Genomic DNA, 19027 nt, shown 5'->3' on the forward strand with positions numbered 1-19027 from the left:
GCAAAGAGACAAACACACACAGACACGGACACACACAACCAAAACACACGCCAGCGCCAAAATACAACATATCCAGGGAAATCGAAACTCATCTCTTTTTATTCTGTGTTGAATACACACGGTGTACGTTGAGCCGTTCTCATTGCCGCCGCATCAACAGTGTGTGAGCACTTGCGAAAGTGACGCGAGCCTTAAGAAAACGAAACAATCGCGAGTAAGAGATGGCTCACAATGATTTCTTTTTTTTTTATTATTTTTCGAGCCGTTCGATTCAGTCAATTTCATCTGCTCTCTAGCTCATACTAGTTAGTTGTAAATGTGAAAACATGTGCATCAGTTTCATCGTCAAGCTCACTTTGGATTTTGCTCGTGTTTTATTTTCCTTTCTGGTGTTGAACAAATTATAGTTTTGTGGCTAAAAAAAAGGATAAAAAGAAATTTAAACTATCCAAGCCAAATTTGTGTGCTAAAATTGTGTTGAAGAACAATTGGTTTAACGACGCCAACAACGCTTTGAACTCCTCCACCTCTCCATTAAAAGAAAAGAAAAGAAAATCCATTGCTCGAAAATCCATGGATGGATCTTTTTGACGGTTTTTGAGTGGAATATAAATTGGTCGTGACTGAACTTTTCTTCGTCTCAAGTGAAAAATTTGCGAAATAAACAGTGTACTCTTTCACCTTATTCGTACTGGTGAGATTGTTACGAAAGGAAAAAACAACAACAACAAAACAGCAAATTAGTGTGGTGCTCCAATGATGCGGACAGCCAAAATGTTAGTGCCGGATTGCTATTGAGGAGATGAATAGAAAGTGTGCGATGAAAAGGACCTTTTTTCGGTAATCAATCATGGCACTGTGTTTTGATTGGCCAGGCCAATATAGTCGATATGAAAGTAGCAAAGCCAAAAGTGAAACATGAGCCTTATATGCTGGTTTTGCCTCATTTTTTTTTTTATTTTCAATGCGAAATCGTTCTCCTTTGTTCTGATAATTATGTGTACAGTTCAAGTGAAAAAAATCGCATCAACAGCAACAGCAACAACAACATCAATGACAATATAAATAACGCGACAACTTTATCAGTTCTGAGTAAATTGGATTGAAACCACCATGCATTGCATTTTATGTATATTCCGGTTCAAAACTTCGTTGATGGAGATTCATTCGTTCGACAACAACGACGATGACCACGACGACAATGAAAATCGACGAGAGACGCAACCTCCAAAAAAGAAATAAAATAATGAAACACGTGCATTTGGTTTAAATAGCGTGAGAGTAGCTAATAGTTCTTATGCAGTAAATAATATACGATCCTTCAACCTTTAGCTTTTTTTCTGCTGCCTCATAATACGGTTGCAATTCTCAGGGCTTAAATATTAAATTTACCGCAGCCTTTACTCGCATTTGCTTCTCTTTTTTGATATATAAAATCAATCAGACCTTGAAACATTCTCTTATAATAAAATAAATCGGCCTTTTGATGCCGAGAGAAAAGAGCGCACCATACACTTGAATCTCGCAGTGATGTCTGGAGACATCTTTACAATAAACCCAAACAAATGTCACATATACACATTTAGCCGTGTAGAGAAGAAACAGAGAATGTACAGAAAGATCTTAATTCTAACGTTACTGCGCACCTTTCTAGGATTTAAATAAGCCATACTCTTAATCCAAATCGTTTTCGGTATTGACATGATTGGAATTCAATCTCGGAATTTTTCGGCTGCCAAAAGTCAAGAAATGAAGCGCGAAGAAACAGACACGAGCAGCGGTTTCGAAAGAGCCAAACATTTTAAATAGCCAAAAGAAATTTGTATTGTTTATTGGTTTGTTGTAGTGTTTTTTTTTTTCATTCATTCATTCATTTCTTTTTCATCTTCTTCTCCGACTTCTGTTCGAAATTACAAAATCAAGTTTTCAAGCCGAGCATTCCACAATGTGTCGACACGCTTTTGTGAAAAATTGAATTTTCATTAAATGAAAGTGTGTGAATTTTTCTCTATTCGATCTCTAATCAAGCTCACACCGAATTTATTGTATGAGTGTGTATGTATGAGCCGAGCCTTCACTGTTGTTGCCGCCACCTTCCACCAATGCTACCGCTGCCACTGCTGTCGCATTGCTGAAATGTTTAGTCATTTGCTAGTTGATTTTGTACACGGAAGTTTATTTGACGAGAAAAAAAAACAACAAACATATCGAAACAATTATCAAATGGAAATGAAACTGTCCTACAACAGAAACAGTAAAGTACAAAATCATACGTTGTAACGATCAACCAAAATGAACAATAACAAAAAAAAATTCGTGAAGAAAAATGAAGGGACTGTTCCAAAAAAAAAAAAACGAGAAGCCCAAAATACACACAAACACAAAGTACTCTCCAACATCAATTTTCATCACAAGACAAAGACAAATGAACGAAAATTAAGATGAAACCGTAAACGAATCGACGGAATTACACAAGAAAAACTTTCTACTTTTGAAAAGTAGACCACAGATCATTTCGTTTCGTATTTCTTTTTTTATTCCATTGGTTTCTCGGCGTTCGGGCTTCCTTTCCCTTTCGTTTATTTTGTGTATTCACTGCGCAACTTTGTGTGCTGTGTTGATAATTTCTTTTTCTTTTCTTTGGATGGATTTGATGGATTTCGTATATACGCTACACACTAACTACTCTCCCAATGTGTTATTATATTCATACAGCATTCGGAGGGAGCGAAGAGAAGATGAAGAAGAAGAAGAAGAAAGCAATTCGGGAAAATTGAGTGAAGATGCCGAAAAGATGTGGTATATAGATTGTGTGTATACGCTTAAAGATGGAAATTCGGCAAACAATTTTCATAAAATTGGAAATGGCGCATGTGTCATCTCTGTGTTCCATCTCTCTCTCTCTCTCTCTCTCGCGACAAAAGACGAGATACATGGTTGACGATGTTGGTATTTCGATGATTTTTCCCATTTATCTACATATCATGATCCCCCATGAGATCGACATTGGTTTGGATGGCACAAACAAAGCAATAAAATTGTGTTTGCCTTCTGAAATCGTGCAAAGAAGATAAGCAAATACATGCTATTTGAATATAGTATCCATGTTGTGGTCGTAAATTGAAATTAAAACATTTTAACGTGCCCATTTGTACGAGAGAATGAAGTCGTGCATATGACAACTGTTGATCACACACACAGACATACACGCAGTTAGTTCGAATTGAAACTAGAGGAGTGAAAAAAAAAAGTCATCGCTCTGAAATTTTTTTTTTCTTTTCTGAGTTTAGATATAATAATACTATTTTCATAATGAAAAGTACAGTCATAATATTTTATTAGGCACGATAATAAGTGACCACTCATGATATAAGTTGTAGGACCATGTACTGACGGCAATGACGACGCTGTATGCTAGTGCATATTGGCTGTAGCTCGTTTTGTCTATATGGTGTAATGCTTGTTGGCAAACGGCGTCAACTACTTTTCCTCGATTTCGGTTTTACGGGCGAAATTTCGCAATTTTCAACTTTCACCAAAGCGATTTGCCTAACGAAATGTCAAAAAAAAACAAAACACCATAATATACGGTGTGTGTGTGCTTGGTGCATTGAATTTTCGAATTGAGATACATTGAGCACGCGCACGAGCGAGCGGCAATGAATATGTGCGTGTTTGGCTTTACAGCATTTAAATAAAAATCGGTGAAATAATAATAATAGACGTACACACAACCTTTCACGCCACGGTGCTGTGTGTGCAGTGTGTGTCCGTGTTTGTGTTGGTGTGGGCAATAATAATCGAATACAGTTGCTAGCGGGAAGAGAAAAAAATACAGAGATTTCTCATTTATTGAACGGAGATAAATGAAAATTGAAGATTAAGTATAGTAGTACTTTAATGTAGTTTTTCTTAATGTGGCCCCGTGTGTGTGTGCGCGCGCGCACATGTTGTTGCTGCTGCTGCTGTCGCTGTTGCCTGCATTGTTTCATCGTTTCGTTTCGTTTTTTATTCATTATGTGTTATGCTGTGCGCTAGAAAGAAAAGATACTGAACTGAATACATCGCTTGAGTTAGGTGAAAAGTATTCAGTCGTTATTCTCATTTTTTTTTACGGAAAACACAAATTCAAATCCAAACACATAATACATAACCATTTTGTATACAAACACAAATGCCTATGTTGGATACATACAATAATTATGAATTGAAAAGAAAACGAAGTAAGTGGAGCAACATACATTTTATTTAGTTCAAATGTCGTTCTCATTTGCTTACACGTGGTCTTCGTAGCATTTTTCTTCTTGGGCACACGATATTGCGATAAATACACACACTCATTCGAACACACATACGCTTTGGTGAGTGCTCATTTGACTTTGTTTATGAAATAACATGAAATTAGAGTGCACACAAATCAACAACGAATTTGGAAAGCATACTCTTTTTTTTCTCCTCTCTCGTCATTTTCGGCGTATTTCATCGTTGGCACTTTTCAAATGGTAACAAAATCCATGGTATATGATTCAAAAGACGGAGCAGAGAGAATGAATGACATAATCCCAGATCCAATGAGAGCAATCAAAAGAAATATAACAATGTACAAAAGAATAGTAATGCAATGCACGGCTCGGTTTGACTCTTGACAGAATCCAATGTACTCGTATAAAACTAGAATTATTTTATTCTGTCCAACGCATTTTGATTTGAATGTTTTTTTTTGATATTTATTTTGGATTATTGCATTGTGGCTTCAATACTAAGAATTATTCAAATGCATAAGCACACGCATACAATCACGCGCGCGCGCGCACACACACACGCAAACACAGAGCGAGAATTTATTTATAAGTCAATTTCCTGGCATTGGCAATAATAAACGAATGAATGGCTTCCTCAAAAACCATATGACCTTTAAACGACATCGAAACTTGATCAAATTGTTGTTTTGTATATCAAAAACGAAAAAAAAAAAACATAACACACAAAAACAACACAGAAAAATGTTCGATGTCATCGGGTAGAAGCGTTCTTGTTTTTGTTTAACAGTCGTATCGTCATCGTTGTCGTCGACGCTGTCGTCTGTTTTGTGAATTGATTATAGGTTTTATTGTTTTGTCACTTTGGAAAACTATACTGTGTGTGTCTGTGTGAAGATCATCCACCCGCACGGCCACCAATCGGTCGACAGTTTCTCGTATGAATGGTGAAACTGTCATCAAGAGCGATTACAATAGAAATTAGTTCCAGCGCGCGCCCTGGCCCGACCCTGAAACACATTAACAAGTATAAATACACGAAAGAAGGAAAATAAAAATATTATTAAATGTATAGTACATGCCTAAATGAATGAAAAAGTGAAATAATTTGTAATTTTGAACTATTTATTATATTGTTGCGAAATACGATTTTATTTTCTGTTGTTGCTTGTTGTTTTTGCGGTTGCGGTTGCGGTTGCGGTTGCGGTTGCTACTGGTGCAGCAGCAGCTTTGGAACGAAACAATAAATTGTGATTTTGCCCGCCTTAATTAAGTAATTAATTTATCTCGTCGTTAACATATACACAAAATTCAGAACAATGATTGAGACCGAGTGCTCATACTCTCATTTTGTTGTAAATCAATCTAAACCAAATAAACAAACAAAAAATCGTGTAAAAGAATCGGAACATGCATATTTATATTTTTATTAATATCATTCTTCTTCTTCTATTTTTCTTCGTCTTAGGTTGCCGATTGTAAGTGACTGTCCGGCCGGTCAAACAGAAAGAATTGCGTCTAATCTACATTCACCATCAAGTAGTAGTACAATGGCAGTGAGTCGTGTACCGTCACCACCACTCCCTGAAGTAAATACACCAGTTGCAGAAAACTGGTGTTACACACAGGCAAGTAGAACATTTTACACTTTATTCAAGCTACACGGCGTATTTGAATTACGAACGCGCGCGCACACAGTCATCAGTATACGGTTCATTAATGTGATAAAAAATCATTTCGAAGCATTGATTAAATCAGTCCGAGTTTCAGCCCTCTTCATCAATAATAAATTGGAGTCATTTTTGGGTGACACCTTGGACTGGATACTGGAAAAAAAACGAAACGAAGCACAAACCATTAGCATCATTAGCTGGTCACACATTTTGACCTAGTAGATCAATATGTTTTTCGAACAATTTTAAACAATTTGACATAGTTATAATGTGATTAACTATCGTCGCCATATCTTTTCATTGGCCCCCTTTTTCCCGTGAAATGCACGATCCGAAGAACAATACACTGATTTCGAACGCAAACAAAAAAAAATCTCACACTTGATAGAAAGAAGCAGTATTTCGGACGAAAAGCCAAACACAAGATAAACAAACTGTCAACGATAATAAATTGAATGAGCTGTTCATAACAATTCAAACGGAATCACAAATTATTACCAAGAATTAGTCATTTATTTGGCTTGGCTCAATTTTTTCTTCTCATTTATGATAGCCAATTGATTTGTTTATTCTATATTGAGCTTAGTTCAGTTGGTCCATTATAGTCTGAAAATTTACTCAGTTTCCACCAAATAGTAGTGGTGATCGCTCCTCACTTGTTCGAAGCGAATTTATATTCTTCTTCTGGAAAAAATAATGAAAAACAGAAAAAAAATATTCAACATGGCTCATTAGTTACAGTAAAAATAGTGAACTTGGATTGTTTTGAGTTGAATTTTGTTGTTCGTTCAATTTTAATCACCACATTTCCAATTTCTCAATATACCTACTGCACCACACCTGTCATTTGCCTCTGAAAATGAAATGATGAAATTCAAGCAGGTAATGAAATTGAATATGACAAAATGCGAACAAAAATCGGCTTGGTTCGATTGCCGCTACCACAAGCGTATGTTCGTACAATTTCACTTCATTCTATACATGACGCCTGAACGAATAATAAAAAAAATATTGAAAATAAATTTAAAAATAATTTTCGATAGGCAAAACGCATTTTGCAAATGCGGCTGGGGTGGAAAATGAAAGAAAAAGTCGAAAAAAAAAATAAAAAAAAACTGTTGGGCTCAAAGGAGAATCGAACTCCTGACCTCTCGCACCCGAAGCGAGAATCATACCACTAGACCATTGAGCCTTAGTCAGAAAACGAACAAGAGACATTAAGAGCAGAACGCTCAAATCGCCGTAGAAGTGAAAGCGTGTGTGTATGTGCGGTATACGTGTGCGCAATACGCATGGTCGTGGATTGTGTTGTGCGAATGAATGCTTTGTGGCCATGTGACGAACGAAAAAACGAACGACATGTGCACACTGACGAATGTCAGCACCGTTCGAACCAGTTTATTTCGTTTCAATATTTTTTCTTCTTCTCTTTGTTCCTCACTGAAGCAACGCACACAGTAGAAAGAGATCAGTTCCTCGTCGTAGCGAGAGAGTAGCAAAATCTTCAAACTATTATTTCTTTATTCGTTCTCGTTTCCGTTGTTGTTACTGCTGCTGTTCAGTTTGGTTTGGTTTCGGGGAGAGAAAAAAAGAGAAGAAAACACATCATTCGACATGAATTGAATGTTGCTCGTTGGACACAAAGAGGAAACATTACGTCCATGACATACATACTATCCTTGCCATGGCATAAGGATACTCCGAATTGAAAATTATCATATTCATTTAACATATGTGTGAACAGTGACTGCGGACTCTTTTTTTTCGGGTTGTTCGAACACAACAGTTCTTGTATGTTATGATAGATATACATGTCGTCGAATGAAAAACTGTCAAGCATTTGGAATGCTTTTCGCTTGGCTAAAGACAGAAGACCACGTAATATTCTCTTTCTATAATCTATTTTTTTTCTCTTGCTATCAAATTGTCATTGTTTGAAAATGCGAGAGCCATTCATTCATTCATAAAATCGAACCAATTACGAACGAAACAAAAAAGAGGTTGTATCATGCCCATTGTTATAGATTTTGTTGTTGGTGGTGGTGGTGTAGTAGTTGTAATTTTGGCCGCGACTATCTCATTGCCAATTGGGAGAAATTGATTTTAACGTTATTAACGCGCATTGTTTTGTCTCTCTCTCTCTCTCTCTCTCTCTCCCTCACATTTCTAGGTCAAAGTTGTAAAATTCAGCTACATGTGGACAATAAATAACTTTAGCTTTTGTAGAGAAGAAATGGGAGAAGTTTTAAAATCATCAACGTTTTCAGCTGGTGCTAATGACAAACTTAAATGGTATGTATGGCAGTGCTTGTGTTTTATTTTACTTTTCTTTCGTTCAATTTCATTTCGGGTCAAGCGCAAAATGATAATATTTATTTTTGTTTCTAATTAAACACACAGGTGCCTACGAGTTAATCCAAAAGGCTTAGATGAAGAAAGTAAAGATTACTTGTCACTGTATCTCCTATTAGTCTCGTGTAACAAATCCGAGGTCAGAGCCAAATTCAAATTTTCAATATTGAACGCGAAACGAGAGGAAACCAAAGCAATGGAATCACAAAGGTTCGTATCATCAACCCTGCCGTCGGCATACATTGTCGGCCTCAAAACTGTGTTTGTTTTAATCCATTAATTTTTTCTATCCTCCAATTTAATCGTCGATGTGTAGGGCTTACCGTTTTGTTCAAGGCAAGGATTGGGGTTTCAAGAAGTTCATCCGACGAGACTTTCTGCTGGATGAAGCAAATGGATTGTTGCCAGAGGATAAACTAACAATATTTTGTGAAGTTAGCGTTGTAGCTGATAGTGTGAATATTTCCGGACAAAGTAATATAATCCAATTCAAAGTTCCCGAATGCAAATTATCGGAAGATCTGGGCAATCTGTTTGATAATGAGCGCTTCAGTGATGTTACATTAGCTGTAGGCGGTAGAGAATTCCAGGCACACAAAGCAATCTTGGCTGGTAAGTTGTGTCAAATGCATTTGGTTTCGTTAATCGAGAGAAGAAAAAAAAAGAACTCATTCCGAATCATTTATTTTGTATTTGGCACGAACAGCACGAAGTCCCGTGTTTGCGGCGATGTTTGAGCACGAAATGGAGGAGCGGAAACAAAATCGAGTGGCTATTTCAGATGTTGACCATGAAGTATTGAAGGAAATGCTGCGATTCATTTACACCGGTAAAGCACCCAATCTGGAAAAAATGGCCGACGATCTGCTTGCGGCTGCTGACAAGGTTCGTTCAATCAATTCAACACGTACGGAGCTGCATTTTAAAATGCGCTCAAGGCAACATGGAAAATATGGTATTAATGAAATGAAATATGTGTCTGTGTGTTTTCGCAAACAGTATGCTTTGGAAAAACTGAAGGTGATGTGCGAAGAGGCACTCTGTGTTAACCTTTCTGTAGAAACCGCCGCCGACACACTGATATTGGCCGATTTACACAGTGCAGACCAATTAAAAGCCCAAACGATAGATTTTATCAACACGTAAGTGATTTGTGTTCTATTGGAGGAGTTCGTTAGTTTGCCCATTTTGACTTTTATTTCAATTTCCCAATCGAACAGTCATCCGACGGATGTGACAGAAACACTAGGATGGAAGAATATGATAGCAAGTCATCCACATCTCATAGCTGAGGCTTATGGAGCGTTAGCAACACAACAAATCCCGCCAATTGGACCACCTCGTAAACGCGTTAAGCTGAGCTGAAATAAAGCTTTAATAGCGTCTACCTACAATCACAATATCAAACAAAACAACAACAACGACAACGAGAACAATAGCAGCAACAATGTGAATACTAAAGAGAATATCAACGGTGAATTCGACATTTCAGCAGTAGCATCATCTGAACACTCCGAAAGTGGCAATTTCTAATGCAACACAACACACACACACACACACACACACACACACATCAATGCCACACGGTGGAACTAAATTACCTAAACATCATTAAAAATCATCATCAACAGCATCAAATGTCACACTCAAATCATATGTTATGATATTTCAAGTAGTTCAGATAATGTGAATGTGAATGTGAAAGAGTGTAACATTTAATTTACAGTGAAAATACACACATTTTTCTCTCTCTGTCTCTCTCTTTCTCTCCATACAAATGGTTGAATCGTCTTCGTCGATCGAAAGGAAGACATTAACAGAAAAACAAAAAACAAACACAAACACAGAACAAAAACGGAAATAACTGAAGAAAATGGAGTATGAAAACAATACTTATACACACAACAAGTCTATTATCGACGAAACAACAACAAAATGATGAATATAGCTCAGCGACACAAAAAACCACAACCATATTTGACATAAAACGACCCCATAAAAGTTTCAACATAAATAACGAAAATAAAACATAGCAATATTAGGTATATACACATATATATACACAAAGCAACTGTACATAAACAAACAAAAACAAAAAAATGCAGACAGGAAAGAACAATACAAGAAAAAAAAATGAAGAGAAAAAATAAAATTGTGGCAAACAAGAAAAAATGTAAATACAAAAGATACGATAATTGAAAGATGATTGTCATTAAATTAGTGAAACCAAACCATTTTTTTCCTACCATCCTTCGGAACAAAGCATCGAAGCCAGATGCGCCATTCAACATTTTCCACAATTCAAACGAGAAAAGAAAGAAAACCATTTGAATCTCATGTAGAAATGAAACATTGATGAGATGCATTATATCCAAATCGAATGTTGTTTTATTCATTTACTATCGCAACTACGATTTGTCTGTAAATTGAAATCAGCATTAAGAAAAAAATACAAACAGAAAGAAAATTGAACAAGTTTCATAAAAAAAGGAGAGAGAGTAAATTTTTCTTTGTGTACATGATTTATTTTAATTCTTTTTTTTTGATGAGATTCAAGAACATTTAACAAATGATTGTATCTTTTGAGGGTTTCGAATGATGAACCAATTTTGCAAAAAAATAAAAAACAAAGAAACACAAATAAACTATAAACAGTAAAACATACAAATCTTCTAAGTAATGAAACAAGTGTACAATTAATATGTATCGAACTTCGACATTGATATCGACCGAAAAGAGATGAACACAGTGATTTATTATATCGAAGGCAAAGTTCAATTTTTAAGTTCACAAAGTTTTTTTTTTGGGCGGAACATATTGTTCGTGTAAATAGTTTGATCTGTTCCATGTCGCATTGAGCATTGTAGTTTTACATTATTATGACATTTTGCAGTGAGAGAATCGAATAAATCTTCTTATTAAAACCTTTTTTTGTTCGTCGTAGTCGTCGTCATCTTTTTGATTGAACGCTCGCCAGGTTATACTGAATAAATATAACAAACAGAATTGAGATTTTTTTTCCAAATGGAAATCAAACAAACAAAAAAAAGGGAAAGTTAAGATACAATTTTTTTTTCATCTGAAGAAACAGTCAACAAATATAAAATGAATTGAATGACACGGTAATATTCTTATCGAAATATTTTGTTCAAAACCAAACAGTGTGATGTTTTAGCAGTTATTTTATACCAGCTGGTAAATAGACGCATAAAGTAAAATTTAAAAAAAAAAACAAAAAATAAAATAAAAGAAAGTACTAATAAAAGATTTTATAAGTATTCTTTGGAACTCAAATAAATAGATAACTAAAATTTTAATAATTTGTCCATTGTTTTTTTCTTTGTTTTCAATTTTTGTTGTTTTTTTCGATCAAGGATTTTCCATGTCCCAATTAACAGGGCATTTGGCAAATAGTCATTGACTATTAGTCAATAGAATGCTTGGTCGAATATTTGTACGACAAGTACAATCGAGTGGAAACGCGTTCATGAATGTTTGTGCACTATGATACATGGATTAGTCTATCTGACACTTGGCGGCTATAGTTTTGTTTCTTATTTATCCATTGGTTTTTTTTTATTGTAGGCTTGGTATCAATATTGTATGCGTTCAATTGCAAGACAAGGGAAAGCAACCATTTCAATTGAAAATAATTCGACGAACCATTTCGGCCACTAAAATTGGCTTCTCGAAGAGGTAAATAGACATTTATGGGCTGTGTGCATCGATGGCGAATGCCACATCGCTATCAAATAATGAGGTAAATGTGATGACAGCCCCTTCTGAAAACTTCACTCCAACCGATTCAGGTAGTACGTAACAGTAAATTGATGCTCGAAAGTTTCAATTTTATGCTTGAAAAACTACATCAACCCGTGAGAAAAAATAGCAAACCTTATTGAGATTTATGTAAAAGCGAGACTTGAATTTGTTTATAGAAAAAAGAACATCAATCTTCAAATAGTACACACACAGAGGAGAGTTTTACTAGGGGAATTGATAAAATCGATGGTTTTTGTGACATCTTGTAAAATTAACAAAGAAGACAGCTGAAATAATGAAAAAAATATGAGATTTTTAATGATTTCATTGATTTTGATAACAATAATACAAAATGGACATTTTTTTCATTATAAAAAGTTTTTTTTTGGTTTTTTGCTTTTTGATTTGTTTTTATTTTAATTTTTTTAGAACAATGTTATGGAATGGTAACATGAATACAGAAACATTGTTTCCACTTCCATAAGAGCCAATGTTATTCCCATGATTTTTGTTTCTATTAAAATGTTCACTCTAACTTGAAAATCATTTGCTCTTATGGTAGTTGAAACATATCAAGTTCAATGTTCTCAATTGCACCAATTTTAATTTTGGCAAGTCAAAAATATGAACGACACTAAAACTAAGGAATCAATCAATGTCCATTTGTTCATCGACATTAGGTAACAGTTCACAGAATACTGGTGCGTAATCGGAAATGTAACTAACATACTCGCCCGATGAAATTTCAGTAAAATTTGCGAATGCAACAGTAGATTGCACTGGCAACTTATTTTGTAGTCCACACTTTTCCATCAGTTGTGCCAATGAATCTTTTTCTGTCCAATTATTATCAAAGTCGCCAATCAATAGTCGTTTTCCTGACGTTTCTTTTATTGCTATTTCAATTTGATTTACAAAAATTGAGTCAAGTGTGGATGGTGATTTGTATCCAGTCATAACATAATAATCGTCAAGTTTTAATACAATAACCTCTGATCGATGAGGCTTCGAGTTTTTCTTATTTGTTTTACGGATAATATTCTGTGTGATTTCAACGTTTATGGTGTCTTTTGCAAAAATTAGTACACCGAATGAGTTTCTATCTCCAAGACATTCGGAATGATGAATCAATTTAAAGTATGGTAACGATAACGAGGATTTGTCTGATTTCATCGTTTTCGTTTCAGAAAGAATTAACAAATCAACTCTTTCATACCATTTATCATACGCGATATGCGGCTGAGCGGCAAGGAATGAATTTACATTATGAAAAGCGACTACTGGTCCGCTTTTCTGTTCTAAGCTATTGAAGGAAATTTCCAAATTCCTATTTGATTTTAATTCCTCCAAAAATCTCATTGTTGGATCATTTGGTGATGGTGGTTCTGGAGCCTTAAAATCTCCTTGTATACTCAGATCATCAGATTTTCTTACACGACTCATGGCTACATATTTCATTTGGCGAGAAGTGCCCGCTACCGCTACACAAGCTCCATCATATGTTTGACCTTGCGCTTTATGTATTGTTTGCCCTTCGGCTGGGTACAATGGAAATTGCTCACGATTAATAGATACCTTTGAATGTTGCATCTTGACTTGTTTCATTCTGATTGGCACCCAATCATTTGAGCCAATTTCATTTCTTTCTTCATTGGACAACTGTGTTTTTGCTTTATTCCCAACATTTCTTTGTGAACCACAATTAAAATCGAGAAATAGAACTGCAGGCATTGGTGGTTCCTGATTATTGTACAGAATATGTTTCAATTCGCCAACAGATCCATTGACTAAGCCATCCGAAACATCAAGATTGGTGGTAATAACATATTTTATCCCGGTTTTTAAACTTAGTTTCGAAGGTAAACCACGCGTTTCCTGATATTTTTTTCTCCTAATTTCTTCTAAAAGTGTTCTTTTAGTTTCTTCTGAAACATTCCGTGATATTACTTGATCTGTAGAGTATACATCAACTCCAATTTCTCTATGGTTCGCTATTTTCGCATTATTATGCTTATCAACATCCGCATTGTATCTGAATAAATAAGTAGCGTCTGCTGGTGCCTCTCTTCCTTCTGATGATTTTATCAAAGCTATATTAGCGTCAGTCATTGTACCATGTGCCATATTATTTAAAGCATCGATAAAGTTCTCTTGTCCCCCGGTTTGCCGCATGATTTCATTCAGCTTAAAGTACTTGAAATCACTCCATAAGGCACTGTGAAATAAAAAAAATGTAAAACATCAGCGCAGAAGTTTATTTTCGTAGACTATTCAACATTTATTGTAGCCGCACTAGCTATACATTAATGCGAGCAATACAGTGAACATTAACGATTACTGGCGGATGTTATAACACACATGACTTATACACAATATCTTACCTGAAACCTTTGTCATCAGATTCACTGATACCTTCTTTTTGTGGTAAAAATGAGAATTTCCCAATTGGTGGCAATTGAAGTAGATCACCGACAAAAATTACAGAGAATCCGCCGAAAGTCGATGAATTTGGATATAGATTCTGTAATCGTCTATTGACTCGTTCTAGTAAACTAGCGCTAACATATGATATTTCATCGATTATGATAAATTTCAAATCCTGCATTTGTTTCCTTAGAGCTTTCTTAGTCTTTTCCCCCATACGATCTTTAGTGGATTCAACAAGTAAACTGAACGCCGAATGAATCGTCATTCCACTTATATTATTAGCTGCCTTGCCGCTTAATGCGGTTAATAACACTTTGATTGACGCTTGATTTGCACCTGGCAACGTATCATAGTAATTTGTAATCAGTTGGTAAAGTGTATTGATGACAAAGCTTTTGCCAACTCCAGCCGAACCATTCAAGAAAATACGAAGTGCTAAATTCGTTCCGGTTTTAATGCATTTTAAGATGTGCATAACCAATGTGCGTTGTTCTTTGTTGAGTTTTTTCGTCAATTCCAAAATTTCATTTTTTGAAATTCTTTGCGGACAATATAATTCTTTGATTTCGTTGTTTTCATTATTTGATTCTCCAAACTGGTCACCATGCACTGCCTCACGATGACTTTTGAAAGCAGATTCGCTATCGAATTCCTGCTCACATTGGCAAATATAATATATAGTTTTATTGCGAATTTCAATATTCATTCGCTGGTTGTTATTTGATGTTACACTTGAACTTGCCATATTTAATTTTTTTTGTTTAGTATGCGAAAAGAAAAACTGCAGCATTCACTCCTATTTAACTTTAATTTCACAAATAGGGAAGAAAAATTGATGACTAACCCCTTATATATTCGGAAGATGGATAAAACCGTCAACATTTGACAGTTGATGCAAGACCTAATGTTAATGTAAATGTTCGCATACTTATAAGATAAAAGGCGTTGTGCATCACACTTTAAGTATGCGTGCGATGGTGGCTAAGTGTATGTGAATGCGCTTGTTTGTTGACTTTTGACTGACACTCATTGTTTGGCAGGTGCCATTGAACATGTAAACCACTACCGAAAATCAATTTCGGGAATATTCAATCATTAAAAACACAACTCATTTATGAATGCCTCACGCTTTCTACCGAAAAAAATGGATTATTTTATTTTTTATTTAATTGGATCTTAATCAGTACGGGTTTTTTCTCTCTCTGCGATGTGTCGAACAATCTCCAAATGAAAATTACAAATAATATTTTTAGTTGGTGAGTGCGATAAGGGCATTAACCACATCGCCTCTGTGTTCTCGTAGCACTTTTTCGGCTTGTTGACGCGAGATGAGAAGTTCGTTTACCTGTGTGAACGACAGAAAAGTCAATTGCAATTTCAATTGGATATGCACATACATGTGTATGTATAACAAATGAATAAAATCGATGATACAAATGGATGCATGCTTACAATAATGTCAATGTCTTCTTTTTTCACGTGAATCTTTTGTAATTCTTGTTCCTTTGCCAATTTTTCGGCGGCCTCTTTGTTTCTTTTGTCTCCGAAAATATTTATTGCCTGCAAAATTCAAGTTTCATTCAACATTGTGCAATAACAACAAACAAAACACGATGAATAGAATTGAGGTTAAAATAAGAGGGGTCTCGCTTACATTTGATATATCCGCTGATGAGAGTTCCTTTTCTTCGGCATAATCTGTAACACGTTCCAAATCGGCAACACCACCATCGTGTTTTGCTACTTTCTTCTGCGATTTTTTGTCTTGGGCCTCATCGGTGCCGTTTTGCGAAATCTTTTCGTCCATTGTGTGTGTATGTCTAACCAAATTATTTAAAAAAAAACTATTGACTACTGATGTTCAATGCAATGCAACAACAACTAAGCGAGATTTCGCTTTCTGACTTTTAATCTGTCATTTGTGTGCTCAAGGTGTGTACTTAACACGGAAAGGAGCTGCTATCGATCAAACTAATTGAAAATGGACAAAATGAACTGACAAAAATGAAGATGTTTAATAGATTTTCTTTCTTTCCTTTGAAAATTTCCCAAAAATATGTTCAAAGCTTTGTTTTTTTTTTTAGTTTACGTTCAATCAAATTATACGACAATGCTCAATCGTTAAGTACGAAGTACTGAAATGTCATTGATTGACACGATGTGCAGCACCTCTACCGACAAAAGTTTCGTTTACCGCACCGAACATTGACAGTTCATCTATTTACATGAGTTGTGTACCGAACGCGATAAAAAATATTCAGCGATTGAAAAACGTTTTATTTTTTTCTTGGGAAGTATTTTGAAAACACATTCCAATGGCGTCTAGTTTGAAAAAGAAGTACACGCAAAATGATTTGCGACGATTGATGGCCGAGCAAAAGGCAAAAACTGCGCCAAAAACCACTACAACCACCATAAATTCACCGCTGGCAAAATATCCTTTTTCAAATTTTTAACACTTATTTCAAAACCCAATATTTATTTACAGCTTAAAAATGAATTGATTTGATCAAAATTTCGATTTATTTTAATCATTATTTCCTTAACCAAAAATTGCAATCATTTTCCCTTGTCGTAAACACGTACAACGATTTAGGTCAGTTGATGTGTATATTGTGCAAATCGGTCGTTCGTTCAGAGGATGTTTGGAAGGTGCACTTAAACACGAAACTTCATAAACAAAATGTTGAACTGGCGAAAAAATCTGCGTTAGCTAGTAGTAGTATGCCACCGCCGTCATTCAAAACACCAGCTGTTCCGGTAAAACGTGCGGCACCACCTCCAGTTCACGATGTACCGGCCAAAATCCCGAAAGGTATTTTGAAAAACAGCAGCAAACCAACCAACGCTACGGTAACACAGGTCACAGACAATTCTACTAAAGAGATAAACACTAGTTCCGGCGCCAGTGATAAAAATGAATTACCCGACAACTTTTTCGATAATCCATCTCAAAATGCCACCAATTTCTACGAAGCAACGCTGACAAAGACTAGTATCAAAACCAATTTAGTAAGTATTAAACGAAATGCTGACTCAGAGGAAGCAAACGTCGATGCAGCGATGGAACAGCATAAAGATGAAACACTGCCCGAAGGATTCTTCGACGATCCAATCAAAGATGCCAAAGCCAGGCACTCCGAATACAAAGATCCAGTCGAAGAAGAATGGGAGAAATTCCAACAGGAAATTAAAGCTGCATCTGATTTTTCCAATGCAATTATTGCCGAAGATCAAGAGGAAGCAATCACTGAACGGCAGATCGATGAAATCGACGAACAGATACGGAATTGGAACAGGTAATTTTAATAAGTGATGTTTTGATTTTTTTCGTGATATATCAATCAATTTAATGTGAATATGTTGATCTAACTGGCAAATTCGTCCGATTTTAGAGTACTTGAACTGGAGAAAAAGAAGGAGAATGTGAATTTGAAGGTGAAAGACAGCGAAAACACACAGGTGCTCAGCGAAGCGACAACAAAAATTAAGATCATCGAAACAATCGAAAAGAAAGAAAGCGACTCAAGCGATGATGAAGTCGACGATATTGATGAATATCTGGATTGGAGATCGAAAAAAGCTTATAAATAAAGTGTTCTAAACTGAAGTCATTTTTTTGGTATTTTTATTATTATTATTCGTTGAATTGAAAACGGTTAATATTTCGCTCATGCGTGATGAACTACATTGAATATGATCAATATTTTGGTTCAAAACTAGGAAAAATATTGCATTACATTCCGAGACATGTGACAGACTTCAATTGCTGCGGATTCGATTCTTTACGTAATTTCACACAAATTATATCTCTGATAATTCTAAGCGCATTTTTCACACTTACCAATGAATTTCAAAACCAATACAAAAACATTGGGGAAGAAATTACTGCAAAAGGAAATAAAAATGGAATGAAAATTGGTCAAAAACCGGCTTCAATCACATGGGAAATGGTCATGAGAATAAAACACCACTGAAATGTTTGTTCGGAATAAAAATAGCGTAGAAATATTTATTTAGGTAGATCAGATAAGATCATTCTAGATCAAGAAAAAAATTGTTTTGATTCGTGAGTTTAGAGTTGTTTTTGGTGTAACTAAAATAGTATATAATTATTGTGAGTTGTTTTTTTTTTTGTTGTTGTTTTCGTTTGGTATATTCTCATTTTTGTTGATGTTGTCTATATGGCTATATATATATATATATATATATATATATCATTTTTATTTTCATCTTGTTGTTGTTTTTGTAAAAACCATGACATGTTTCTTGTTTGCTGGTGATTATTCTAAATAGTTTCGATTTAAATACTATTTTTTGCTTTCTAATTCAGTAACAAAAAATGCATTATTCACTGGAGTTTAGCTGCAGATATTCTTATCGGCTAAGAGTTATTTGTAAGGAAAATGGTTTTTATTTAATATGTTTTGTTGTTTCTATTTTTATGTTCAGTTGTTCAGTATGCAGTAGAATTATGCAACGCTTGTGGAGTGGCCGTTTTGAAATTCTTCCCAGATTCTTTCAAAACGGTTTGTTTGGTGGCTGCTGCGGCGA

At 35.3% G+C, this 19027-nt stretch overlaps 4 protein-coding genes and 1 non-coding gene across 9 annotated transcripts in view; 2 read left to right on the forward strand and 3 right to left on the reverse strand.

Annotated features, from left to right (window-relative positions):
- The window catches only part of LOC129578857 (protein roadkill), a 15571-nt gene extending 5432 nt beyond the window's left edge, over positions 1–10139 (forward strand). The window contains exons 1-8 of one of the 5 annotated variants that reach the window (XM_055468059.1): positions 116–840; positions 5728–5887; positions 8103–8224; positions 8333–8494; positions 8601–8896; positions 8991–9169; positions 9284–9426; positions 9505–10139. In XM_055468059.1, the coding sequence (XP_055324034.1) occupies positions 803–840; positions 5728–5887; positions 8103–8224; positions 8333–8494; positions 8601–8896; positions 8991–9169; positions 9284–9426; positions 9505–9649 (1245 nt within the window). In that variant the 5' untranslated portion in view covers positions 116–802 and the 3' untranslated portion in view covers positions 9650–10139. Of the gene's footprint in view, positions 1–115; positions 841–5045; positions 5287–5501; positions 5533–5727; positions 5888–8102; positions 8225–8332; positions 8495–8600; positions 8897–8990; positions 9170–9283; positions 9427–9504 lie in introns of those variants that run through there. The other 4 variants (XM_055468061.1, XM_055468057.1, XM_055468062.1 and 1 more) reach the window with 4 other exon arrangements.
- On the reverse strand, positions 7053–7124 carry Trnap-cgg (transfer RNA proline (anticodon CGG)). Its single transcript has one exon. It is a non-coding gene; the product is annotated as a tRNA-Pro (tRNA).
- Positions 10140–12334: 2195 nt separating the features above from the next.
- On the reverse strand, positions 12335–15396 carry LOC129578858 (ATP-dependent DNA helicase pif1-like). Its single transcript, XM_055468063.1, has 2 exons — positions 14428–15396; positions 12335–14261 (listed from the first exon to the last, which is right to left on the reverse strand). The coding sequence occupies exons 1-2, from the start codon at positions 15261–15263 to the stop codon at positions 12695–12697; spliced, it is 2403 nt and encodes an 800-aa protein (XP_055324038.1). The 5' UTR covers positions 15264–15396; the 3' UTR covers positions 12335–12694.
- Positions 15397–15584: 188 nt separating this feature from the next.
- LOC129578860 (huntingtin-interacting protein K) lies at positions 15585–16502 on the reverse strand. Its single transcript, XM_055468065.1, has 3 exons — positions 16128–16502; positions 15926–16033; positions 15585–15818 (listed from the first exon to the last, which is right to left on the reverse strand). Exons 1-3 carry the CDS (start codon positions 16278–16280, stop codon positions 15723–15725), a joined length of 357 nt encoding a protein of 118 aa, XP_055324040.1. The 5' UTR covers positions 16281–16502; the 3' UTR covers positions 15585–15722.
- Positions 16503–16666: 164 nt separating this feature from the next.
- Positions 16667–18083, forward strand: LOC129578859 (zinc finger protein 830). Its single transcript, XM_055468064.1, has 3 exons — positions 16667–16907; positions 17056–17772; positions 17869–18083. The coding sequence occupies exons 1-3, from the start codon at positions 16789–16791 to the stop codon at positions 18065–18067; spliced, it is 1035 nt and encodes a 344-aa protein (XP_055324039.1). The 5' UTR covers positions 16667–16788; the 3' UTR covers positions 18068–18083.
- The last annotated feature ends 944 nt before the right edge of the window (positions 18084–19027 follow it).

Source organism: Sitodiplosis mosellana, unplaced genomic scaffold (genome assembly GCF_009176505.1).
Source record: "Sitodiplosis mosellana isolate CC-2019 unplaced genomic scaffold, AAFC_SMos_1.0 Smas_scaffold_6226, whole genome shotgun sequence".
Lineage (NCBI taxonomy): Eukaryota > Metazoa > Arthropoda > Insecta > Diptera > Cecidomyiidae > Sitodiplosis > Sitodiplosis mosellana.